This window comes from Poecilia mexicana, unplaced genomic scaffold, assembly GCF_051168715.1.
Source record: "Poecilia mexicana isolate PSO_F unplaced genomic scaffold, ASM5116871v1 scaffold_22, whole genome shotgun sequence".
In the NCBI taxonomy this organism is placed as follows: Eukaryota; Metazoa; Chordata; class Actinopteri; order Cyprinodontiformes; family Poeciliidae; genus Poecilia; species Poecilia mexicana.
Genome location: NW_028263391.1, coordinates 2,873,074 through 2,900,629, shown reverse-complemented (window position 1 = coordinate 2,900,629; position 27,556 = coordinate 2,873,074). Strand labels below are relative to the sequence as shown.

At 39.3% G+C, this 27,556-nt stretch overlaps 1 protein-coding gene across 9 annotated transcripts in view; it reads left to right on the top strand.

The window, feature by feature from the left end:
* mark3a (MAP/microtubule affinity-regulating kinase 3a) overlaps positions 1-27,556 on the top strand; it is a 47,932-nt gene that overhangs the window by 11,465 nt on the left and 8,911 nt on the right. For 5 of the 9 annotated variants that reach the window (XM_088002434.1, XM_088002436.1, XM_088002431.1 and 2 more), the window contains exons 4-15: positions 7,659-7,707; positions 9,236-9,301; positions 11,036-11,106; positions 12,553-12,609; positions 14,140-14,376; positions 16,666-16,806; positions 18,343-18,442; positions 20,678-20,790; positions 20,878-21,025; positions 21,215-21,432; positions 23,206-23,309; positions 26,393-26,662. In XM_088002434.1, the coding sequence (XP_087858560.1) occupies positions 7,659-7,707; positions 9,236-9,301; positions 11,036-11,106; positions 12,553-12,609; positions 14,140-14,376; positions 16,666-16,806; positions 18,343-18,442; positions 20,678-20,790; positions 20,878-21,025; positions 21,215-21,432; positions 23,206-23,309; positions 26,393-26,662 (1,574 nt within the window). Of the gene's footprint in view, positions 1-7,658; positions 7,708-9,235; positions 9,302-11,035; positions 11,107-12,552; positions 12,610-14,139; positions 14,377-16,665; positions 16,807-18,342; positions 18,443-20,677; positions 20,791-20,877; positions 21,026-21,214; positions 21,433-23,205; positions 23,310-23,544; positions 23,638-26,392; positions 26,663-27,556 lie in introns of all 9 variants that reach the window. The other 4 variants (XM_088002439.1, XM_088002437.1, XM_088002433.1 and 1 more) reach the window with 2 other exon arrangements.

The window sequence follows — 27,556 nt, the reverse complement described above, 5'->3', positions numbered from 1 at the left end:
GTGAAGCCTTTGTGTCGGTTCTTGTTGTTTTTAGGTTCCTGCTTTGTCACCGCCAAGAAAAAACAAAAAACATGGTTGTCAGATTACTCCTCATGCTGTTCCAGAAAGTATTTGACTTCTTTTAATGTTTATTTTAAGGAAGCAGGGCACGTTGATCCAAAAAAAAGTGTTTGAATACTTGAAGTCATGTTCATGTCACGTTTCCATTTATAGACAAACTGGCTGTTTTCTCTTTTCTTTTTCTTGGTGAGATGAAGGAAATCCAGTCACGGATTGGTTCAGCCAGGCATTAACAGAAGTCTTATCAGCGTTCACGCATTCTTTTAAAACACTCTTCTACACAACAGTTAGTGAGCTAATTTGCCAAACTAAAGGTACATTCCACTCCATGTGCTTGAATGATGGAATATTTTACTGGAATTCCCAATGAAGTCACAGTTTTGACCTGGAATATCTCAGATTCTTCTCCAGTCTGGACCTCAGAATCCATAACTGTGAAAGGTGGCGATGGACAGAGGTCTGCAATACGACTACAAAAGCAACATAGCAGAACTAGGGTACAGCCAGGCGGCAAGGCCTAAAATATTATGATATATTTTAGTTCTATCAGTAATACATTTTATTTTTTCAAACAAAGAACAAAGAAAGATTATGCACTGATATAAAGCACTAAATATATGGAATGCTGGTCATCCCTTTATTCATTTAACAAATAAAGGGTAAATTTTACCCTAGATTTTTTTCAAGGAAGTTTCTGGCTACGGATGCACCACTTCCATGTGGAGCCAATCCCATCCACTGGTAGTCATGATAGTAAATTTTACTGGATGATAAACTGCCCCAGAAATTTTCGATGAATTATAATATTGTTGTTCTGAGATCATTTTCAAGTAATATATTGACAATGTCATAACAACGCATTTTTGTTTAATTTTGCACAGATCACTTCACACTGGAAGTGGAAGATACTTTAAATATCCCAAATAAAACACAACAACCAAAAACGACAGAAGATAAACCTGATGGTATGGTATTTCCAATCAAAACCACTAATAAAATGAATTATTTGTAAACAAATTTCCTGTCAAAAAAGATCACCTCACTGTTGTCAGCTTAGTGTCTTCCTCACTATAGTTAGTATTTTTTTTTTTTTTTGACAAAAAAAAAATCAGTATTTGCTAAAATTGGAATCAGGAATTGAGGCTTTTTAAAGATCTCTGCTCAGCCTGAAGACTGTGATCTTTGCTGCCCTTCCTCTGTCCTGTCTGTGGTAATAATTCTATTAATCTGTTGTGGAAAGTTTCTTTCCAGAAGTGGCGTACCAGCTGATTTTAAACATTTGGTCAGGATGATGCAGGATTGTCGGCCAGCGCTCCAGAAAAATGGCCAACCTGAATTAGACTTTTATGTAACAGTGCAAATGGTTGAGAGGCCGATGGCAGACAGGAGGGTGTTTTTGTCTTTAGAGCCTAAAGATGTCTGTTCAGTAGTTTAATTGTTATGCATTGTTGAGTTGACACATCTGAACTCTCCAAAGCTCTGGATGGGATCGCTGTCAAAGGTCAAGGTGGGAGTTCAGCTCTTAAGTCTTGATGAAAGATAAACAGAGGAGGCTTAAAGCTAAGTCTGTTAGCATGCACACTTTTTTATTATTAAATCACAACAACAAATTTTCATCCAAAAAAAAAAAAAGACCGTTTTTATCTTCATTCTGCATTGTTTAATCAGACATCAGGTACTGCCATTAAGAAGTTTATTTTATTTTTAGTTAACCAGCTGCTTTAAATCAGGATTATATAACTTCAGCCGAAGGCAGTCGTTGTTGTTCGAAATGAATTTCCCAAGCTAAAGTTAGCATGTTGACCCATTAACGTCTGTGATGCCCCAGTATCTTCTGACGTAAGCCAACATTAGCCAATATTAGCACAACAGTGAGCCCACTGAATGTGGAATGTAAATCTTTGCTGCTGCTTTTGACATGGATGAACATTTTTTATTTTATTCTTTAGGAAGAAAAAAAGAAGGTGGAGGTTAAAAATGTTTTTTGTTGGAAGATTTAGTTTTTCATAACTGCTTTGCTTGGGTAATATGTTTGAACTCGGATCATTTCATCCAGTGTGTTGGATTAAAAGGAAATGCAGAGCTTAGTAATTTAAGAAAACCATGCCTTGGTTATTTGAGGTTCTCAAAGTAAAAGCTCCCCTATGTAAGGAATAACAAAGAGTTAATTAATCTTCAGTGACTCCCTGTTTCAACCTGTGTGGGAGGTTTAACGTTTGAGGCTCATTTAAGTCAACGTGTCTTTTGGTTTTCTGACGTGAAGAGAACTGGGGACTTACTGAGCCCTGCATATGCACTCAGAACCCCATCAATGTTTTCAGGTCTGACAAACAGTAGAATTGGCGCATAACATTAAAATGAAATTGATACATTGATTCCATTTTTGAAAAACCTACATATGAAAAAAAAATAAAAAATCTGAAAAGTGTGGTGTGCAAATAAATCCAGCCTCCTCTTCATCTAGAACTCAATTAGATTTAAGCCCACTGAGTAGAGCATTATGGGGGATGTAGGCAGAGGGAAGAGCTAATCTCCTCAGCCTCTCACGGCGAGCTAATAAAAGTTGGTTGCATTGATTAACTTACTCATGCTTTGGTTACCTAGCAACAACTTGTTGAGTAACTTGCGCAGCAGCAGTTTCAGGTTTCGTCACAGTGCCTCATAGCTGCTTAAAAATAAACAATGACTGAGAGAAAACTGTGGACAAAACAATAACACAGGAAAGGTCACATCACTAGTTTGGTAATATTTCACATATTTAAAACAAAAAACTATTCGATATTTTATGATATCGACTGTTGAGAAATTCTTAAATGATGATATGTTTTTCAGCCATGTCGTCCAGCCCTGACTTATGAAGATATTTAACAAAATCAGAAAAGCAATGTAGATGATGTGGTCTCTTTCAAACAATGTCGAAAGTGTAGGGAAATGTATATATTATTGGTCATAACAGCAGTATTAATATCGGTGCATCACAACTTTTTTTTTTTTTTTTTCTTTTTTTTGTGGAACAATTTGGTGCATGAGTAAACCAATCTGTTTTGATTCCCTGTTTTACGTCAGAACTTTCCACACCAGGAGGATGGCTTGTTCAGACTTTTCAGATTTCTTGTGCTGAAATGTTCTGGCTGGACGCAGACCCAGCGATTACATATTGAAGTGTCCTCATCTGTTAATTTAAGGATTTGTTCCTTCAGGCTGATTTGTTTGTCCAGATGAGAGCTGAAGGATCCCAGTGACGAGCTGAGCTGAACAGAACCTGTTCAGAGTCCTAGCTGAGATAAACAACGTGGCTTTGCTGCAGTAAACAGCAAACGCACATCTTCGTCTTGGTTAAAACTCCACAGGCTGTAATTTGTTGTTTGTGACTCATCTCTCAGCCTGTAACTGGATGGAACGGATGTTTCCAAAAGCACACAAATAAAAATAAAACCCAGGAAGTGATCTAATGTTTAGCCCACTCAGACTTGTTTATACATCCCGGATCAGTTGTAGTGGATACAGGAAGTGGGAACGTGTAGACTCGGTTCCTCCTTTTGGACTTCTAGCTTGTGAAAGCTAACAGCGTCTGTGATTTTTAGCTTCGAGCTGTGTGTTACTTCCCCTGAAGGCGCCTGATCTTGGTGACAAAACAGATGTAGTCAGAGCATGCCGCGCATTGTTGCAGTGGCACGTTTTTGTCCTTGACCTAGTTTATAATGTGGTTACCTTATTTCATTCCTCTGTTCTTTTCCCCAACCATTTATTTATAGGTTTTTTTTTTTCTACTTTAAATTTCATTCATGCTATTAAAAAGGTCTAAAAAGTCTTGAATTCGTCTTGCTGAAACCTGCCGATTAGGCCTGTCGCAATAAACAATAAATCTATTAATTAGATGATAAATTAAAGCGAGCTCAATGATTTTCAGTTGCATGATTTTTGGTTTTTCTCTCATCTCTACCAAAAACTGTTTAATAAGTCTTCAGAACGGTGCTTTGGTTTCATCTAGGCCTTTTTTTGAAGGATAGTTTTGTTTACAAAGACTTCATGATTCATTTTATTTTTTGTGTGTGTTTATTTTGGATATGTAAGACGTCTTCCAGTTCCACTGTTAAACTTTAAATTCTAATGAACATTTATTAATCTTTGAGAATATATGTTTTGCATTATTTTGCGATTACTTGAAAATGGTCTCAGAACAACAATATTATTGTTTATCGCAATAATTTCTGGGACAATTTATCATCTAGTAAAATGTTTTATCATTACAGCCTACTGCCCATATTCTAAAACAACCAAAGAACAGATTCCCCATTCCTGTTTATTTTGACCTGTAAAATTTGCTTTATTTATGTGATAGAATTAATCACCTGCATTAATAGAATCAGCACAGATTCAGTATTTCAGACTGAATCTCCACTGTGTCTGAGGTTGAAGCGATATTTCCAGACACATTCGGCATGAGCTAATTGATCTCTACTTTCACACCGCTCGGTGCCAGCAGAACGAACCTGCAGGTTTTTACCTGTAAAACTCTGGCGCAGTAAAAGATGGGATGGCTGCTGTTGGCTGTTTGAACATGACTGCACAAAAAAGAAAAAGCTTCTACTGCAGTTCAGAGTAACGTGGTTAAATGCTGTTAACTTAGAGTTTGAGTGGAACTAGCCTACACAGAACTGATCAAATCTTCTAGTTGACTTTCTTTGCCCTTTTTATTTAGATGGTTAACTGGACTTGAGCAACATTCACAACAGGCGGGTAAATTAGTTTTAACCTTTCAATAGACAAGCTATTGAACAGGTGATATTTCCTAAATGATCACATGTAACTCAGTGGTGCTGAATATTCTTGAAACCAGAGTCTAGATGATAAACTTGGTGACATTCTGTACTGTTTTATTTGGCATGGAAAGCTGTTTGACTCGTTTTACCAGAGTTCAGTCTGACTCGCCGAGCTGCATCACCCTGTAACATGAAGATTTGTCCTGACTGCTCACTTTCACATCACCTTTGATGAAATGATAAGCTCGTCGTTTTGCTGGTCAGAAGCCTCCAGGCCTGAAAAACTCCCAGTCAGCATCTCTGTGTCTGACCGTTTTAAAGCTTCAGGTCTCATTGATCTGTCGGTCGAACTGGACTCCAAACACACTCTGGTGTCTTACTGATATGAATCAGTCTGATGGGGGTCGCTGTGAAGTGATCACATCTAGAATCAAAGGTTGCTTTATTTCCCAAAAGAAATGTGGATCAAACGTGTGTGTGTGTGTGTGTGTGTGTGTGTGTGTGTGTGTGTGCGCGCGCGCACTCAAGGCGACCCGATGTTCGAAGCCTCGCTGAATTTGAAAACGGCCCCTGCTGTTTATCACCATCTGTTAGCCTTTTAGGCAGAGCAGTGTACGGTTCTGGGCAGAAAGTGTCCCAGTACATCTACCAGCCTGAATCTGTCCACACTCCTCTGCCTGTTGCTCACACACTCTGCCTGCTGCGGTGTCTTTATTTATACTGCTGGGCCAGGGCGAGCCTCTTCATGCATTCAGTTTTTTGTCTTTAAATGTCGTTCACTCCAAACTCAGTAGCACACCGTGTTGGCATATGTCCAACAAACAGGGAAAAAAACAAAAACTGGGAAATGGTTATTTTTATGGATGCTAATGAAAAGAATCCCAACCCGTCTGAACTGCTCCGTGTGTTAGCAATGTGGGTTTTCTTTCTCCCCATGTAGTAAATAGAAGTGATTAATTATAACTTAATGAAAAATGGATTTTTGACACATTTCTCTTCGTCGTGATATTGTAGGCTATTGCAAAACGTCTTTGAAAATCCAAGTTTTTTTTCCTATATGTTTATTTTCTTGTAATTTTCAGAGCTAAATTTCGGGTTTTAACTAGAATTTTAAAATGAACTGAAACATGACAACACAATGAACATGGCTGGAGCTGACGAGTTTAGTGATCAATTATTCTGTTGATTAACTGGATTAAAAAATTGGCACATTCTTCAGATTTTTCTGAAGCTTATTTAGCATAATATTAAAAATACACAACAAAGAAATTATTTGCATTGTTAAAGTAGGAAAATTAATATTTGACAAATCTGTTGACTAGTTTTTGAATAACCACTTCATAATCCAATAGCAAAATGTGCTTACTACGACTTTTTTTTCCTTCATACTTTGAACCAGGTGAAGCTAAAACTCAGACTTGAAGAGTAGAAGATATTCACACACCTGGAAAGTTTTTCATCTTAATTACAAAATGTGTATATTTTTGTACAGTTTAGGCTTAATTACTCTAGACTCCCTGTACTCCAGTTAATGACTAATTGATTACTAAATTAGTCTATTATTTCAGTAATCGATTGATCCGATTGTTCAGCCTTGGCAGTAAATAGACAAGTTCCACTTTTTAAATAAAATGACTAAAATAAAAACATTTTGAATCTGTCCATCCGTTCCCCCCATCCCTCCCACTGAGGCCTGTTGGTGACCTGATGTAGGAATTAAAACAATGTAGTCATCTAAGTTTTTCACTAAACAAAATTTGTTTGATATGTTTTGCTAGTATTCAGAGTCACTATGACAATTATTGTGGTAAAGCTGATATTTTTTTTAGCTATACTATTTCATAAAAACACTCACTAAAAAAATCCAGTGATGTATTTTTACAATACAGACTCTGAATCATACAGTCAAGTGTTTATGACTGGACCAAATTATGCTAATAAAATCAATTTCAAATCACTTAAAAGAAACAACACAAATGACAATATTTGAAAACTCTCATAAAAATGTTGTTTTGGTAATATTCCCCTCTCTGGTGATGATGCAGCAGAACTTCTGTTGTGTCATTTTGCTCAGTTGCATAAAGGAAGTGATGGTTTGTTCTTGTGTTCCAGTTTCATCAGCACGCCTGACCACGTCATAGCGCCCCCCCCCCCACCTCATGAAAGATTGAATCCTTTTGAGCTCTTTATGGGATGGACGAGCATGGTGTAGTGAACAGCTGGTTAATAATGCATTCCTCTCTGTGCTGCTCTGGATGTGCAGCCAAATGGTGAAGCGGTTTTGGCTGCAGCTGCTCTCCTCACTCCTCTGAATTTTGTGAAATTGTTCCTGGTCTGACTGGTTGACCCTCCCAGCTCAGCAGCTTTTTGAAATTATATCAACCAAGAAGGGAGAAATAAATTAATAAATTAAGGGTTTTTGGAACTTTTAAAAACAAATTGAGCAGTTTTATCTGGAAAAACAACAAAAAAAATTTGGTTGTGGTTTATTTGGGGTTTAGAGAGAATAAAATACATTGTGCTTCATCGATCTGTTTACCCTGGCGTAATATTTTATCACAAGTTTTTTTGTTTGTTTTGTTTTTTCTTTTTTTTGCAGGGAATCAATGAAATTTCTACATAATGAATAAAATTTCCACATGAATAATAATATTAATAATAAACTTCAATCATTGTAGAAACCATACAATAAAATTTCATGGATTATAATGAAATTGGGGTTATAAATGGTACAAATGATAGATTTGGTGTTTTACTGTGTTTCAGCCTCATTTTGGTAGACTTGGCAAAAACATGAAAGTTTTTAATCTAACTCTGTTTGTCTGTCCTTTACAGCTTTTCAGAGAAGTCAGAATAATGAAGATCTTAAATCATCCCAATATTGGTGAGTGGATCTTTGACGCGTTCTACACAGAGAGACTGCAACATCCCACTGAAAGGGTTTAGGATGTGAGACGCTTGTGTCCACATGTGGAAAGCTAAAAATATGATTTTAAAAGTTAAGATCATTCCTCAAATTAAGATCTGGTAACTTTGTTTTTTCTAACGCACACATTGTCAGACATTTAATTAAACTTTAAATAAAAGGAATATCATAAGATATTCCTGGAAAAACGACACCACTCTTAAGTTGATCTTTGTTTCAGCCTCTCGCCTCACTTTCCAAAGGCTCAGCTGACCAATCACTGCTGAGAACCAAAACTGCTGGTTCTAGCAGTCTAGTCCTAGTCAAAGAAATGAGGTTGATGATGGCAAATAAAAGATGAAGGATTCTGCTAAGGTTTTAGTTTAAAGGGGCAGTATTATGTAAAATCCCCTTTTTTGACCTCTTACATCATGTTTTGTTATTTTTTTGACCTCACAGAGCAGCCTTTCCCCACTCAGCTCCTTCAGACTAGCCAGCAGCAATTAGCAAACAGCTGGTGGAGCTGCTGAGCTCATTATAGGAGCTACTTCTCAGATCAACGCTGGTAAAAACGTTAAAGGACTAATAGAGGAGCCATGTTGTGATGACTTCCTGAATGCAGAGCTTCAGACAGAGCAGAGGTTTTTAAAGAGACAGAGACCCAATTTCAAGGCATCAAGTTACAAAGTAACATTTCTTCTACATCATATTTGATATATACAGCATTTTTCTAACATCTGAAATTAATATAATTACTTGACTGTGATATAAAATGGCACTTTTTACCTGGAAAACACCAATACTTCCCCTTTAAGTAATAAGCCTTTATAGATGTATTTTATGTACATGGGACATTAAAAAGGTTAAAGAATTATAACAAATACAGCACATTATTTTTTATAACCTAATAGGAATGTTTTCTTTTTTATTAAACATTTGTTGGATTAGTTTTATATCTTGCTTCCAAAATACATCAGTTTCTTTTTTGTTCTTCCAATATAAAATATTTAACTTGATATTAAGCATCTGCATTTTCCCCCCTTTGTTTTTGACAAATCACTTAACCTGCTGCATTGTGTGGCTTAGTCACAGTTTTTAACATTTAACAAGATTTGACGATGATTCATTTTTCATTTCCTTTCTGCTCGCCCCATAATTTCCTCTGCAGGAAACGTGACTAGAATAATAAGAGAGATTCTTCTCTTCATCTCTGTTTACTCTCCCACCTTTTCCACATGTAGCAGGATGAGTCTCAGCTGGTATCGGCAACCAGAAACAAAAAAAAAAATGCACTCCATTTTGTTGTGCAGTACTTATTGAGGTTTGATTTGCTTCATCATGCAATGCTTACATTACCCCCTCACACACACACACACACACACAGGTCCATTTTTATTCCAGGTGGCTCTTGTTCGTGTCCATGAATTAGTTTCTTTTCTCCCCTCCTGGTTTTTTTCAATATAATTGAATTCATGGCTTTCCCTCTGTCTGTCCTTTCTTTCTGCAGTCAAGCTGTTTGAGGTGATTGAGACGGAGAGGACCCTCTACCTAGTGATGGAGTACGCCAGTGGAGGTGAGCTGAAATGATTTCATCTCACGTTGTTACATAAAAACCCCTCATAGCTCCGCTCGGTCCGCCATATTCCACCAATATTTTCTCAGATGGATGGAGGATAACATGAACATGAGTTTTACGCCCAATGGCAAAGCAAAGGTTTTTCTAAGCAAAACAGATGAGAAGCAGGAGTGCATTGATACATCAGTCAGCCGATAAATTGGTCCCGATTTCCTTAATTTTCTGAGATCTGTGTTTTGCTGATACCTTTAAGGGAAACTGATGTTATCCGTCTCCACAAAGATCTAAAAATCAACTTTTCAGGCAAAATGAAAATCGGTTTTGCCAAAATCGGCAATAATCCAGAAAACTGCCATCGGTGCACCCCAAAAGAAAACTGCTCAGCTGTTTGTGTTTTTTCTCTCCTCACTAAAAATCATCTATTGCTGCTGCTGCTTTGCTCCAACAGGTCACATTCTGTAGTCTAAAAGGAAAGCTGCAGTGCTCACACAAAAAGGGGGAAAAAAATCAGATTTATACAATGTTAAATGTAAAAATAAGGTAAGAGAAAAAAGGAACACATTTATACCAAAAATCTCAGAGCTTATATTAATCTGAGAAATTTTCTAGAAAATACAAGATTTCTGAGCTTCACAGATTGAAATTTTGTCTTTAATTCTTACCAGATAATATGTGAATTTAAACATCTTCCAATTTTATTAACTTCTTGTACTGATCCAGCAACATTTCTAGAAGAAGTTGAAATAAACCAAGTCAGCTTCACACAACCATCCCACAATCAGCATCATCAGCATTTTTGATGGGCTCATATGGAAGATTAGATATATTATCAATATGCAGAGCATATATTTGAGATGCTAGAAAATTATAGTCTACCACTGCAATATTAATAACCACACATATAAATGGTTCAATAAACTGGTTTAGCTTGTAGCAACAAAACCTGTACGTTCAAATGACACACTAGCATTTAGTTGATATTTACTTTGCACCTTAAATTACCCCCTGAAAATCACAGTTTCAGATTTCTGTTCAGCTCAAACTCCAGTCCCAGTTCTGTCGGAGTGTTACACTTTAGTTTTTTTTCTTAGCTAACTTGCTAACTTTTTTGCCCTTGAATGTTTTCCCGTGTTCAGAGCTCAGCTGGCCTGTTTTTTGGGTGTCAGCCCACTCTATCCATCTCTCTCTCTCTCATTGGCTCCTGAGTCTGAGCTCACAGATGATTAAGCGTTCACGTCCAAACACACACACACACACACACACTGTGTTGGCCTCTTCAGGTGATCTCTGGGTGAGGAGTGGGGCTTCATTCATGTCTTCAGGATGCACAGAGGAAGGCTTCTTGCTGGTTTTGTCTTTTTTTTCTTTTTTTATTATTATTTCCCAGCCAGCCTGATTCAGAACACAACCGGCTGTAGCCGTGCGCCGGTCTAGCGGTGTGTAGACGTGCTAACCGGGGAAGCTTCTGCTCCTGGAACTCTGCAGCAGCAGCTTTGTGCCTCCAGGAGGGGCTCAGTTTGGAGTTAGAGCACGTCAGTGTGCTCAAGAAATGCCCTCAAACCATGCACATGGGGGGCGTAGCGCGCCAGCTGCATGAGAATGTTATTTTTATCTGCTGAGCTTTAGAAGTCGTGATTCGCTCGGTTTCAGCACGTATCTCTCCCACTTGGAGTCCCGACCTTTCCCTAGTCGCCATCAGGCGCTTTCTGACTTCCCCGTCTGTGTTTGCAGGTGAGGTGTTCGACTACCTGGTTGCACACGGAAGAATGAAGGAAAAGGAGGCCAGGGCTAAATTTAGACAGGTACCTAACTTTCTCCCCCTGCAGTGTTCTGGTTTCACACCTCTGCTCCTGACTCCACCTCCTTCTGCTGCCTGTCTGAAGACTGAACAGAGAAGTTGAATCAGTTCTCCGTACCAATAAGCTGGCCCAGTGCTGAACTACTTAAGCCTGGTGACGTCATCAATTCTTCCATAGTGAAAAGTTTAAGTAACCTGGCAACACATTCAATAAGGTGCGGCTGGGCCTGTCACCTTAACAAACTTTGCTTATATTAGGATAAATTGTCCCAGAAGTTATTGCAATAGAGAAGTCATTTTAAGAGTGTTTCCACTAATATAATAATAATAATAGTCATATTAATATACAGTCCTCTCAAAGATTAAATATACGCTCATTTCTTGCAAAGATTTAACACTGGAAAACATTTTAAATATCTCAAATAAATAAAACCCAAAAACGACAAATAAAATGAATTCTGAGTCTCTGTAAACAAAACTGTCCTTCAAACAAAGGCCCAGTTGAGACTGAAGCACCAGACTGAGGACTTTTATCATCCAGTTTTTGGTAGAAAAAGACACTTAAAAAAACAAAACAATGTTTGCAATAAACGTTTTAATTTAACATGCGATGAATTAATTTATTGCTTATTGTAAATGGCTTCATTGAATCAACCTTCCAGACCTCTCAGGTCTTCTGGTTCTGCTCTGCTCTGCATCCCATTCAGCTGCTATGCTCCTCTAGTCTGCTGAAACACTGAGCTCCTTTAAATTAAGACTTAAAATCTATTTATTAGAGCTGCCTTTGAATTATAATAACTGCAGTATCATAAATTATAGTCTATTTATTTTGGCACTGTATCACTTTATTTTTCTCTCTCTCTCTCTTAATCATGTTAAACACTTTAAACTGCCCTGATGGTGAAATATGCTTTCCAAATAAAATTGCCTTTCCTGGTCATTGTAAAGTAAAGCAGTAAGAAGTCTTGACGTTTTCATGATCCATGTAAATTATACAGCAAACATGTAGAAGGAGGTTTTCTGGTCATACCAGAATTTAGATTCGAAACACAACTTCATGCCACTTCTCAAAGGATTTATGTGTTAATAAAACCTGAAAGCCATGTGTACTTACAGCACTATTTCATGTTTGCGACATAAAAGTTTGCTTTCGTAATGTGCCATAAAAAGCTGATCCATGAAGAGGCTAATGAGACAGGAGCTCAGAGTGTGCGCCTTACCAATAAGTGTCGTAAGGCGCAGCAGGACTCGGCCTTTGCTGGTGATTAAACGCCTCTGCCTGTACTTTCTCACCTCTCTTCTGTCTTTAGCGCCACCTTCACAGAGTATTATTTTTCCTGTTGGCGCCAACCGCATCGCGCTCTCCACCACATCCTTTATCACAGTTTGACAAGTCAACAGCAGACAGACACTGTGCTGAACTCTTGCTCGTCTCCCCCTCCCTGTACAGATCGTATCGGCGGTGCAGTACTGCCACCAGAAGCACATTGTTCACAGAGACCTCAAGGTGAGTTCAGCAACATGATCACAAACCTGAAAACACACGCAGGAAGTTTTCACACTTCACAATACAAAGTGAAAGTATTCTATAGTGGAAATCTGCAGTGGGACTTCGAGATCAAACCTTACATACTCTGGAAAAATTATAGATGGTTTTTCTTTTTTACTACAACTAAAGAATAAATCAGTTCATTTGCTTAATTTAACAAATTTCATCATTAATTTACATTTTCTTACAACACTTTACATGAGTGAAAAGAGAGCTGGAAGAAGAATCATCTTGCATTAATCTGTCACAAATACAGAATAAATGTTTAGGGCTGTGTTCATCAAGTTAACAATATAAGTTGCAAACCTTAAATTATTCTCCTTATTGTTACTTCAAAAGTGTCTGATCTAATCTTTTTTTAAGTGTTTTGAATTGATTTTTAGTAGAGCATTTCTTTAACTCCTCCTCCAAACTACTCCATAATTTTACTCCATGCAGCAAAATGCACATTGTTTTAAAGTAGTATGCACAGTTTTACTTTTGAAAATAATTTCAATAATAGCAGGGCTTAATGCTACCCCTACCTGGAAGGCCAGTCATGTCTGACTTATTTGGTAGAAAAGGTCAGAGCTTCGTTTCTAACTCGGCCCAGAAAGCCGCCTGCTGACGACGCCTGTCTTGAACTGGATCACTGCGTCCCACTGGAGTGTGTCCGTAAACACACGGCAACGTCTCGGACTGTTCTCACGTGGCTCCTGCTACATCCGTTGCCATGCCACTCCCTTTGTGCTTTCCTTGTGTAAATATTCATGTTTCGATGATTCATATATATATATATATATATATATATATATATATATATATATATATATATATATATATATATATATATATAAAACCCTCAAGCTCCCAGGCCTCTGGTAGAGGACCCGAGCTCAGAGGATGAAAGAGACCACCTGCGAAGGGTGAGAAGGGAATTTTTATATATATATAAAAGCTGTAGAGCAGAGAACGTCGTTCAGCCAAGATGAGCTGCTGAGTCGTTTCTACTGCAGATAATCAATGATCCATGAAGAGGCTAATGAGACAGGAGCTCAGAGCAGCCTCCTCTGCCTGCTCTACATGTGCAGTCATGTAGCAACATTAGCATCTCCTGGTAATGATTCAGTTCTTAAAAAAAAAAAAACAGCTCACAAATTAACCTCTACTGGCAAAAATGAAGTTAACTTTAGGTAAAAACGTCATCTCTTTAGCCAGCAAAAGATCAACAAAAATATGTTGTTTTTTTTAACAACCAACCAACACCTCGGCCCTGTGTGTCGGTTTAATGCTTTGCTTACTGGACAAATAAACATTTTCTCAGGATTCTCATTTGTCTTCTAAACATGTCGCCAGCATTGTTCACTTCAAAATTCTACAGTTTTTTTTTTTTTTTTTTAACTAAATGGTGTGTATTGTTCAGTCTTGATTCCTTATTTGGTGGTATGTGTTGGAAGCGTTACCACAGATGTACTTTATGTAATGTTTTCCCCTTTCTTTTATTCAAAGGCGGAGAACTTGTTACTAGACGCAGACATGAACATAAAGATTGCCGATTTCGGCTTCAGCAATGAGTTCACTTTAGGCAACAAGCTGGATACGTTCTGCGGCTCCCCGCCGTACGCTGCCCCGGAGCTTTTCCAGGGGAAAAAGTATGACGGACCGGAGGTGGACGTCTGGAGTCTGGGGGTCATCCTGTACACGCTGGTCAGTGGCTCCCTGCCCTTTGATGGACAGAACCTAAAGGTAGGATCACAGTGTGTGTGACTTCATGCTCCAATTATTGGCCAGGTTTTAATGGGTTTCTGACTTGTTCACAGGAGTATTTTCTCCTATAGTCTCTCTGCAAAGTTCTGATGTAGTCTAGCATTTGTAATTACAGATGATGAATTGAGAGAGCAGTTTAATGTAATATTTTTCTAAATCTATGTTATATAGATTGTAATCCATGTCTTCTGTTTTAATTAATGGGATGTAATTCAAACGTGTCAGCTTGTTGGGAATATTGATGCCTAGTTACTCGATGTTCTCGGTGTGTAAACTGATGGTTGGCTGAATGACATGGCAGTGGATTTTTGATTTCTTAACGGTCTGAAAGAAAAAAACAGCAGATCATCAGCATATACACACATTTTTGTGTGGTTTATTGGCTGTTTCAATTCAATAAGTATTTGTCTTTTGTTGAATCGCAGTTGCCCATGGTTTCATTTGAAAAATATCAGTGATGTCGGGGTGTCAGCGCTGTCTGGTACTAAAGCACTGAGAAATTCAACCATTTGTCTTCACACAGGCATTGATTGAGCTGTAATATTCTGATCAACAAAAAATTACAAAGTACAAATTTATCTACAATAGAAATTTCGGTAACACTTTATTTGAAGGGGGTTGAATAAGACAGACATGACACTGTCATAAACATGACATAACACCTGTCATGAACATGAATATTTATGACTGTTGTCATAAAGCGTCATTCGGTAAATTGACACTTTTAATACAAAGTTGACATTATTCAAAATGTCTTTATGACAAGTTGACATTAACCAGGAAATCATTACTGTTTAAACTTTAACTTTAATAACATAAAGTTACCTAATTTTTAAAGTGCAATCAGTAATACTTTTATAACAAATTTATATCAGTAATGATTTCTTGGTTAATGTCAAGTTGTCATAACAAAGACATTTTGAATAATGTCAACTTTGTATTAAAATTAATTAAATATTCATGAAGGCTTATTCATGTTCATGACAGGTGTTATGTCATGTTTATGACAATGTCATGTCAGTCTTATTCACCCCCCCTTCAAATAAAGTGTTACCGAAATTTCCAATTACCCCACTCAGTTTAATCGTTTTGCTTGATGGCATTCGCCTTTCTGACATCTTTCCGATGTCTGATGCCTTTCCGACATCTAGCAAAACGATTAAACCGGTTTTATTTTGGATGTTGTGGTAGTCTATTAGACAGTCTCTCCAGTTTTACGCAATGGCAAAATCATATTTATTTATTTTTTTTGATTTGATGCATAATTGTGAGTTTATTGCAATTTTTTTGCAAAAAATTGTCAAACTCCCTCCTGCAGTTGGCAGTATTTCTTACTTCTACTACTCTGTGCTGCAACCTTACTCAAAGAAGAGTTATAGTCTGTGATCTACATTTAGCGTAACAAATACTGAGCTATTGAAGTTATTTGAAGAAAAATGTCCATGAGTCCAATCTTTCTGCTCGTTTTCTTTGCCATTATTTTTATCTTCTATCTGTAGAGTTTGTAATGTTGGAGTATGTAACATATGCAGTGGTAGTTTGGTATGAGACAGATGATGTGTGAAAACATCAAGCTCCGGCTGCTCCTCTTTCAGCTAGAATTGCGATTTGAAGAAATTCAACCAATCAGAACCGCGAGGAGGGTCTTAGTGCTGTCAATCGTCCTCATTTACATCCTGCTAAATGTGCTAATGGGGGAGAAACAATTTACTGTTCCCAAAAAAGCAAAAAAAAAACAAAAAAAAACAGTTTTGCCACAAATGCTAACTGGCCTTAGTATTTGTGGTGTATCAACTGGTAGCAGAGAACAAGAAGGGAGGTAAGCATGAAAGTAATTGACAGCACTAAGCCCTTCCTCTTGGCTCTGATTGGTCGTTTCTGGCTGAGCAGTGCATAGTAATTGGTGTTGGTGAAGGCAGAGAAACTGTTTTTTTTTTTTTTTTGTTTGTTCACATATTTTCTGTCTCATGCTGTTCTGTCACAACATAATTTTAACAAATGTAAAAACATTTTAACATACTGGAGCTTTAATGAGAAAAAGAAATTTGGGAAACTCTTCAAATATTTCTAAATTTTGAATGCAATAAATCCTGGAGGGACTGATTAGCTGAGTCTGCTGGTTTTATATATAGCATATCTATTTTTAATACATCCATTCTGGTCTGGGTGCAAAATACGAGTGTTTTTTCTTCTAATGTCTTGCATAATGACTTTAAGATCAGCGTTCTTTCTTTCTTTTTTTTAACATCCTCCCTTTATTCTCTGCAGGAGTTGCGTGAGCGCGTTCTGAGAGGAAAGTACCGCATTCCTTTCTACATGTCCACGGACTGCGAGAACCTCCTGAAACGCTTCTTGGTCCTGAACCCGGCCAAGCGTGGTACTCTCGAGGTGAGGGAGGACACCGAAAATGTAAATATGCTACTTGGTTCTTAATCCCCCCCTGCAGCACGTTGGAGAATGACCCCCTCCTCACTCCCCCCTCTGCCCATGCATCATCTCTAACGCCCACAGTGTCCTGTTTTCTGTGTGTATCTGGCCCACACTCTTCTTCCTCCTCCTCCTCCTTTTTGATGTTGTAACTATGAATAATACATTTGAGCTGTTTTTCTCTTGGTGTTTTTGTTGTTGGTTTTTTCACCAAATTTTAGTGCAGTCAGCTCTCTCTTCATATGGAACTAATGAAAGAATAGATGTATTCTGTAAAGCAAGTACCAACAATTGTTAAATTATTTGGTTTTATTTACAATCAGCTGTTAGTTCAGATACCAAACATACCTCCATGTGCATTTTACACACGGTGGAAAACGTTTTCACAGAAGCGAACCTTGGCCTTCTTTATCTATGCACTTGAGGGTTCAACCAATCAGCGCCATGGAAGGTAAATGGCGCTCCAAGATTGGCTGTTATGCAAACTCCAAGTAGCATTGCACCGAGGTACATCAGCTACCCAGAATGCATCCTTTTTTAAAAATTAATATTTTAGATATCCTGTATGAAAAAAGTCACCATTCGCAAACAGGTGAATTTTGTTTGCTAATAATTGCAAAATATGGAGCTTTCATTTTTGATCTGGATAAAATTTAGTTTTTAGATATTGTTGTTGCACAATATCTGAAAGGCAGCAGAGTTACCCCAGGCAGTCCTTCAGCCTGATCATCTGTCAAAAGAAACTAGATAGTTTTGAAATATGGGGTAAGACATTTTTCTTGCTAACTTCTAAAGAAAGAAGCTAAAATACTAATTTTGTTTTATTTGTAGCACATCTTTTGTGGGTTTTGAGGGAGCAGCATGCCAAAACTACAACAGCATATTAGAGTTATTATAGACAGAAAAAAGAGTAAATTTCCACCAAAAAACTGAGATTTTGAGATGAATCTCAGAAATGTTTGACTTTTGAAATACAGAAATTTCTTTTTACACTGTTTTACACACAGAACAGTGTAAAATAATGCATAATGGATTATAATCCATTATAATCCATTCTGAAAGTAAAATGATGTGATATATGACCATAAACCTATGTTTTTGGTGTAAAATAAACAAGTTCATATCTTCACTGATTTGTTAAAAAATAAAAATCAGTTTAACAGAAGCATGCGATGCTGGTTGGTCTGCTGTAGATGTGACGCTGTTGACCTGAAACTGTGACAGTTGCATCAAAGCTGTGGTAATTAGTTTGGACAGGCCCTCATCAAAACCCCACACAGCCATTGATCTGCTGTAAATGAAAAGCAACACTTCCTCCAGACGGGATGCAGCTGAGTTCAGTACGAATGTTAACTGATCTAATCTAAATGTGATCGGTTCACATGCAATCTGTAATTCCAGCAACACTTTACAAATGTTTACCTGTGTGTATAAAGAACAAAATCAGACAAAAACAAATGTTGATTTCATAAATATGGTATGAATGAGGCTTAAATTGTCATTTTGCTTTCTTTTCAGCAAATCATGAAGGATCGGTGGATCAATTCGGGATTCGAGGAGGACGAGCTGAAGCCTTACACTGAACCAGAACTGGACATCACGGATCAGAAGAGAATAGGTAACCAACGACGACGGCTGTCCTCAGAACTGCTCAGCTCATTAGCTCTCGTTTCCAGTCCAACGTGAAGATGTGTGAATTTTGAATGTGCTAAATGTTGGAACAGTTATGGCTCCGCAATGCCAGAGCAGAGTCATTTATGTCGGAGCCGAGGAGCTCAGGAAGGAGGAAACGTGACGATGAATAAATGAACAAGAGCCGTGCGGCTGCATGCGCAGAACGGCAGACGCCTTCCCCATTACACGAGCTGGAAATAGAAGGGGGAGCTGTTGCATAACAGCAGCTGAGGTTGGCTGTATGTGAACATGTCGGTGTGAACTCGCCATCACTCAGAGAAGAAAGCTGAGATTTAAGGAATGTCTGAATCCTGGTCATAAATCCAACTTTTACAGGTGGAAATATCCTCCATTTTAGGTAGGGGTGATGACCTTAGCAAAATGTCAGCTTTATTCTTTGGTAATACTAAGATCACAATTGTGATTATACATTTCACAATGACCCTCTAGAATAAAAATATATTTAACAATAAGGCCTTGACTTGGACCCTGAGGTCAGAGGGCTGCAGGAGTCAGTTGTGGGGCAATTGGGAGGCGTAAGGAACTGTTCATCAATGTTTGGGCCGTTGGAGGTCGATGATCCAAACAAGTCCCAAAAGATGCCATGCGAGTTGTTTTGATCACATTTATCCACTGCTGAAAAACAACTGGGGAGACGAGTCAAGGCTGCAGAGCAGGTGTTAGAAAGATGAAATCTGAGGCCGTTTCCTCTGTTTAGTGTTGGATGGAAGGCTTCCGTCACTCCTCACTCAAATTACCTGTCTGTAAATATTTCTGTTATTTATGAATATATTGGAGTTTATGAAAAACCTCCAATATATTCATAAAAAGTGCTACAATTATCTAACAACTGTGCAACTGTTCCTCTTGTAAAAGTGTCATTCTCTGCACCAGGGTGATCACTGTTGGTCCAGTTTTGCTGTCTAAATTAGTATTTCACTTAAAAAAATAAGAACAAGAAAATCTGTACCAGAGGCTGAAATAATTATTTTTTTTAACTGACCATTCAACGTTGGAAAAGAACACTTGTTTCTGTTCAAATCTACGCCAAGCAACCAGAGGCATTTACATGAACCACCCTAAGCCTTCGCTCATTTCCGACTTTAGCATAAAAGTACAGCGTCTGCTGACTGACTTATTCTCTTATTCTACTCTTTAAAAATCATGTCCATTCTTTAGTCATACCAAATTTGTTGAATAGTTTTCACAAGCATCTTTTCTTTTGGAAGTCAGCGAGTCGCAGTTCTACGGTGGAGCTGAACTGTGATGCTGAGAAAGAAGCTGAAGTGTTAGAGGAGCTGCAGGATGAAAGTGAGAAAGATGAGATCAGGCTGAGGAAGATAACGGATCCAGTTCTGCCCGGCCAGAGAAGCACAGCTTGTTTGTTTCTTCTCTCTGATGCACAGGAAGTTGGACATTGCTGAGAGAAACTCCAGTTTTTCTCAAGGTGGAGTTCACCTGCACTTTTAACATCTAATAGCAGAGTATTAGATGTTAAATACTCTGATATTTAACACTGCTGAACGCGAGCAGCCTGCTCTGACCGGGTGGACATCGGCAGGACGTCTGAACACAGCAGCTACTCTTCCCTAAGAAGTTTTCCATTTTCTTTTACAATACAACTACAAAATTCAACACATTTTAATGCTTCATGTTTGCCAGAAAGCATTTATTGGACACAACAAACATGTGCCAGAAGGTGTTCAGATCAGATGGGAACTAAGTTGAAGTGGCTCTCATTGTCTACTTCAGGGGTTTTCTTGTTGTTTCCTTCAGTGGTTCTTGGTGGAGCGCCACCACAGGTGAGGGGGAGGACAGGTTGGTTGGTTTGACAGGGCAGTGAAGGAGAACTGTAGCAGATGAAAATGGAACAAATGCTACAACTTTGGTGCCTAATCAAACCGAGTCTACAGGACTGTTGGGTGTGAAAACACCCTTTGCGTTTCCTGTGTGCTTTCCGTTCATGCTGTTATAATTTTATTTAAAGCAGTGTATAGTTACTAATGTTCTTTAAAATATGAGGAAAACATGTACATCAAATATAAGTTTGATTATTTAATTAATTTCCAATGGTTCACTTTAGCTGAAGACGTGGGTATTTTTTAAAAAGTCTTTAAGCTTTTTGTCCTCTGGGTGCACGTGTTCAGCTTTAATGAGCTCCTTGATGTTGTTCATCCAGATGTGATGGTGGGTATGGGCTATAACCTGGAGGAGATCCAGGACTCCCTGGCCAAGATGAAGTATGATGAGATCACAGCCACCTACTTGTTGTTGGGCAGGAAAGCCTCTGAGGTACAGAGACACACACCGCTCCGTTTCTCTTGTTGACAAAATATTTTCTGTCCTGCGTGTTTTGACTTTTGTATATTTCCATGTCAGCTGGAGCCCAGCGACTCTGCCTCCAGCAGCAATCTGTCTCTGGCCAAACCCAGACCTAACAGTGAGCTCAACGGCCAGTCGCCATCCCATCTCAAAGTGCATAGGAGCGTCTCCTCCAACCACAAACAGAGGCGTTACAGTGAGCAAGGTGAGCAGCCTGCAGGTCGTTCACTTTATCACTGCTATAGTCTGTCTTATGCAAAGTTAAGGAAATTGGGGCAGATTTACCGTTTCACCACTGATTGCAACCTAGAGATGTTATAGTTAATGCGTTTAAATAGTTGTTCAAGATGGCTTGGATGAAACCATTTAAAATGATATTGTTGCTGTTCATTAGTCGGTCAGAACGTTCCTCCAGGGATGGCTCATCCAAAGAGAAGCCAGACCACCACAGCGGACAACAGTGCGAAGGACGAAAGTGGAGCTCCTCTCCGGAAACCCAGCACCCCCGGTGGCCGAGGCGGTCCGCCTTCCAGCCCCCTGCTGGGCAACGCCAACAACCCCAACAAGGCTGACATCCCTGAGCGGAAGAAAGGAGCCACCACCGGCCCGACTGTGAGTAACCCACAGACCAGGTTCATAAAGGGCCGTCTACTCCTGAGCAGCTTCCTCTATTGGATTCTTCTCCAAAGATGTTTTTTTGTTTTTGCAGTTGTCTTCCGGTCACATCTTTTAGTGACGGTCCGTTTCTTCCTCTTAAAAAGAAACTGCAGTAATTTTCTTCCTCATATCACCTTAAAAGAATGAATCTGATTGAGAAGGGAATGGTTTCAGTCCATTTTATTTGTACAGTGATTTAAAGTTAGCTGCTCGACAGAACTGGAACAACAGGAACACACTGTTAAAGTTTCCAGTGTTGTTTCCAGTCTGGAGATGAGGAAATGTTTTCACCTCTGGATGTTTTTCATGCCCTTTCGGTGATGTAGAAAGCAACAGCGCAACTGTAGCTTTATTGAATGTATTTCTATTGTTGGAGAAATTCATTGTCATTGACATTACTGGAACTTAGCCCTTAAGTATAAAATTAATTAGACTCAGCTATATACAGTGCAAAAGTGCAAGTTACCCCTACATAAATTATTCACAGTTCATAATTGTTGCAGGACTATTTCATCTCATATCCTAGGATTTTTGTCAGGCAAAAGTTTGAGACGTGTGCAGGCATCTTCACTCACTTCCTTTTGTGACTTTTGTGACTCGGTTAAGTGTACTGATAATAAGCTGCTAATATTTTCTAGCTGGTTAGCAAGCAAACCACTAATGGCTAACATTTGGCTCATTAGCAGCAAGTATATTGGTCTCTAGTTTGAGTCGTGCGCAGACAGCTTCACTCTCATGTCCAGGGTGGAAAGACGTTAGGGCTACTGCTAGCAAGCTGCTAATACTTGTTAGCTGGCTAGCAAACAAACAAGCCACTAGTAGCTATCATGTAGCTCTTTAGAGGCTAGGATATGGCTCTCTAGCTAGTTTGAGTCATGCGCAGACATCTTCACTCAAGCTGGTCTGTGACTCAAGGTAGTTGAGGCTAATGTAAACAAGCTACTTGCTAGCTAACTAGCAACAAGGTCGTATGCCATGTGAGAAGCTCAAAGCTGCTGCCAAAAGCCCAGAAGTGTTACAGTTTTGATTCCCTGCATGTCTTTTGTACATCACTGTTGTGATATTACTTGTAAATTTTATTGATAATAGTCTTAAATGGGTCTTTAAAAGTCTTACCTTTGAGTTGATGCAACCTGCATAAACTCCGTCTGTGCATGCTTCTACCTAAAGCAGTGGTTCTTAACCTGGGTTCGATCAAACCCCAGGGGTTCGGTGAGTCGGTCTCGGGTTCGGCGGAGCCTCTGCCGTGGAGGTAAAGACACACTTGTGTAAAGTCGTGATGACGCCCCGCTTTGCCATCACTTGCTGCAGAGGATCACGTTACATTGCTGAGCCAATCAGAGCTGCTGCAGAGGATCACGTTACATTGCTTAGCCAATCAGTGCTGCGGAGGAGCACTGATTGAAGGAGTTGCACTCTCAGCATGGATTTGAACTTGTGTCAAAACTGACTATATTTTGAAGAACTGTTCTCAGAGACTCTACCTTTTAAGAAGACTTAGTGATCTTGGGGTGACCCAACTAGACTCTAGTTGAGTCACCCCAATGTCTTGAATTTGGGAGAAAAATTCATATTTTATTTATCGCTACAGAAGGGTTCAGTGAATGCGCAAATAAAACTGGTGGGTTCGGTACCTCAATAAAGGTTAAGAACCACTGACCTAAAGCTTGAGATCTTGAATGATCGAGTTTTGACCTGGAGCCTCTGTCCTCCATTTTTGCTCTGCAGAATAACTCTGCTTCAGCAGGCATGACCAGGAGGAACACGTACGTCTGCAGCGACAGGAACAACACGGACCGCCTCTCGGTCATCCCCAACGGGAAGGAGAACAGGTGAGAGCTAGAAATCAATATGCCGTGATCTCGCATCTTGGTCAGAACAGCAAAGTTTCAGTTTGAACCGCTCATTAGGAATGTCCAATTTATTCCTTGATTATTATTTTTGTTTTGTTTTTCTTCTTCTGTTCCTCCTTTTATTTCCACCTTGTCTCGTGTTTTTTTTCCCCCCGCCTGTTTGTGATGTGGGATGTGTATTTTTTTTTTCCCTTCCTCGTTTCGGCATGCCCAGCATGACTGAGATGGCTTGTGCCACTAGCCCCTCTTCTTCTTCTGCCTTTGCTGCCGTCGTTTTCGGCGCCTCGTCCACTTCGGTACAACAGAGGTATCAAACCGTCAGCCCTCTGTATGCTTGTCAGGCAGACTGGGCCACCCTGCCCCACTCCTACTACGCTCTGGACCGCTGCTCGGCCAAGTAAGACAGCAGGGCTCCCAGTCCAACCCCCCGTCTGTCTCCTGTTATGCATCAGCCCCATTTTGCCCTGCTAACCCACACATGCAGCTTCACGCTGTAACCCTGCAACTAAAGCACAGAATACATTTACAAAAACATATATTAAACTTATTATCGCATGTAAAAAAGATCTTCAACATGTCTGCATGTTTGAGGATAATTTACACTTTTCAGCCTATAAATGACTTTCAGTTAGTTGGTCCATCTTTACTGCTGGTAAAAGTGGTTCTAATTCACCTCTGCTGCCCATATGACCCATCTCTCTTTGGCCCGTTGATTTGTGGTTTTAAATCAGACATGGACCAGACCGGTTTTTTTTTCCAAACTTATGTCTTCTTGTGTCAGATGCTCCATTTTACACCAAGGAAAGCAGGAAGAGGTCAGACTGAATGTAAATAATGTTTGAAGCAATCATTGCTTCTCTATTTAAAGGGACAGTAATCTTGTAAAATGGACTTTTTTGAGCTTTACATCATGCTAGTTATTCCCAAAAACATGGGACCCAAAAAACAACCCACCACTGACCCGAGTTGCAGGTATCCGCTTTGTCTCTTTTCTGCTCCATTGCCTCAAACTAACCACATTGACATGTCAGTTCCTGTTGCTAGTCATCATTTTGTTGCTCAGCTTCAGAACTGATCAACACATGACGACATGTGCAGCATCAGTCTTGACCTTAGTGTACAGAGTGAGGAGGGGCCTCCCTAGTTGCCACAGACCGTCCAGCCTGGAGTCTGATGGTAGCAGCAGTCAGAAAGTGAACAGCCATTCAGAAACGGTCAGATCTCAGCAAAAACTATCTGAAGGGAAAAAAGAAGATTGGCTGACTGGAATTAGCCAGACCAGTGACTGGCTAATTTCAGTCAGTCACTGGTGGGCCCTGACCAGTCACTGGTGGGCCCTGACCAGTCACTGGTGGGCCCTGACCAGTCACTGGTGGGCCCTGACCAGTCACTGGCTGGTTGGAAGCTTAAAATCCAATCCAGTTTTTCCCCTCCATTAGTGAACAAAGCACATAAAAGCTATAGCATGTAACTTTAAAAAAGTCATTGACACAGAAATAAGTTAATTTAAAATTAAAAACAAATATTTTCTCTTTGGGACTAATAAAGTATTTTTCAGTTGAATTGAATGTAGCCTTAATGAAAAGTATGTTTAATAGCTATTAAACTGGTTGTCAATTTTCAAAAGCTACTTCCAATATGTCAAATGAGCTTCATTGGAACGCATCTTTTACTTTATTAAATACGACTGTATCGTTGGAAATGAGCCACAAAATTCTGATCAGTGAATCTCTGGGATTAAGCAAAGAATATTGTCATATTTCATATTTCCATCCTTCCCCTGATGATCCCCTGCTGCTGCAGCAAACATCAACAACCTGCTCCTGATCTCACCTCAGTTTTCTGCTGTGAACTCTGACCCTGGACTCCTCATCTTGCTCACCTCCTAATGGACGTCAGAGGTCCTTTGCTCATCGTCTGTCCTCCCTTCACTCTGCACCTCTATGCATTCATGTCCGGGGTGGAAAGCTGCTCTGGCTTTTATTTTTCTGTTGTAGTTTGAAGTGAAGTGAATTTACATGAGACGGGTTTTCCCAAGTTTATGGATGTCTGGCTTTAACTTGCTGATTTACAATTGAATCTGGGTTAATTCTAGTAATTTATGCTGTTAAGGAGAATAGGAAGAACTCCAGTTCTAGTAGCTCATCATTTTAACAGATAAATGATCAAAAAATATCCTTTTTAACTAGGGCTGGGTGATGAGTTTATAACAATTCATCAAATTTTTTGGCATCTTGAAAGGTCAATCTCTGGGAAATCTGGATTTTTTTATTTATTTATTTTTTACCAATGCTCTCTTTAGATTCCATGGTTCAAAGTGACGTCAGATTTTGGTTGCCATTTTGTTTGGAAAACCCTCTTTACAGCTTTTATTTATTTGGACTTTGAATTCAACTCTAAGTATTAAGACCAGGCTTAAAAGTATTTTATTTATCACAAGAATAAAGTCGTACAACAATAGAATCAAAATAATACAACAATAAAGTCATAACACAACCAGAATTAGGTAATTTAAGTATAATAAATGAGTCATTTTACAAGAGTTCCTACACAAAAAATAAATATTTAAACTAAGGTAATACTTCATCTCTTAACATATCATCATCAAATTATTATCAGAACTTTGAAACAATCGTGCAAACAGCTGAAAGAACCACACAGACTGTGTTTGTCACGTCAAATCATAACTCCACATGCAAACTTTCCTTGTAATTGGATCTGGTGTGAAAAGTGTCGCCCAGCCGTACGCTTAATGCTTTTATATTCGTTTCAGATTTCTTTGGTTTTCCAGCCAGGTGCTGAAATGTGTCATTGTTTTTAAATCCACCTGCAAAGACAAATACATTTTTCTCTGTTCATATCTGACGTCTCAAAATCCAAATTCAGTCACAATTTTCGTTTCAAACTGGAACTCTTTAAAAATCTTGTTGTGCACACAGATAAAAATATTTCAGATCTATTCAGTATTTTGCATGTCATCTGGCTGCACTAAAACAACCAGAATGCAGGTTAAACGTGAAGCATCGTCAGACCGTGACCTCTCCCTCCTTCCACCTCAACAGTGTTGCCGTGTCGCCCGGCGGCCAGAGGAACCCGGTGGCGTCCACCCACAGCATCAGCAATGCCACCACGCCCGACCGCCTCCGCTTCCCCCGCGGCACAGCCAGCCGCAGCACCTTCCACGGCGGCCAGCTGAGGGACCGCCGCACCGCCACATACAACGGGCCGCCGGCGTCCCCCACCCTGTCCCACGACGCCACGCCCCTGTCCCAAACCCGCAGCCGCGGAACCAGCAACCTGTTCTCTAAACTCACGTCCAAACTCACCCGCAGGTAGGTGTCTGCTCCTCAGCAGGTTCATCAAGCTGGGCTGGAGTTCAGCTCACAACTGTTCTGAAACATGTCGCTTATCACCAACTCGAACATTCAGGATGATCCCGGCCCTTTGCAGACGATAACCTCAAGTGGTCGTTGAATACAAAGCCATGTCCTACCTGTGTCCATGCTAGTGGGACGGCCATGGTGGATAGGAAACAAAGAGGAGCAAATTTCCAGCAAAAATCTTTCTAGAAAAAATTTGGCAATTTCTGAGTTTGAAAGTTGAAAATTTGTAAGAAAAAATTCTCAATTTTTAAAAACATTTTTGGTGGAAAATTGCTTCCTTTTTTTCTTTCTACAATAGCCTTCATACAGCAATCTTGTATGGGAGCACTTCAGTGTTCTGATCATGATTTTTATCATTTTTATTAATATAATTAAATCTTAGTGGTTCATGTCGTTGCCTGGTTGGCTGCTGAGAAACTCTGAAGGAGCTTCAGATGGAATAACTGGACTCCAGCTGTAGGAACAGGAAACGATGACGAATGAGGATCAGGGCAGCTGACCCTGACCAGATAAATATTCAATAAATCAATACACAGCATTGTTTTGGTAACAGTTGTTTTCCATGTAATGTACGGTGTTTCACAAATGTATTCACACCTCTTGACATTTCTCAAATCACAATCATCAGTGCATTTTATTGGAATTTCATATTATAGAACTTTTTTTTGTGAGCATCAGTTTTCCAAAGGAGCTAGGTCTGGACTTGAACTGGACCGTTTTATAACAAAGAAATGCTTTGATCCAAACCTTTCCATTGTAGCTCTGGCTGTATGTTTGAGTTCATGCTGCTCCTCCATAAAGTTCACGTTTTGGCCTCTTGGCTGTTTCTCTGAATAACTGGCT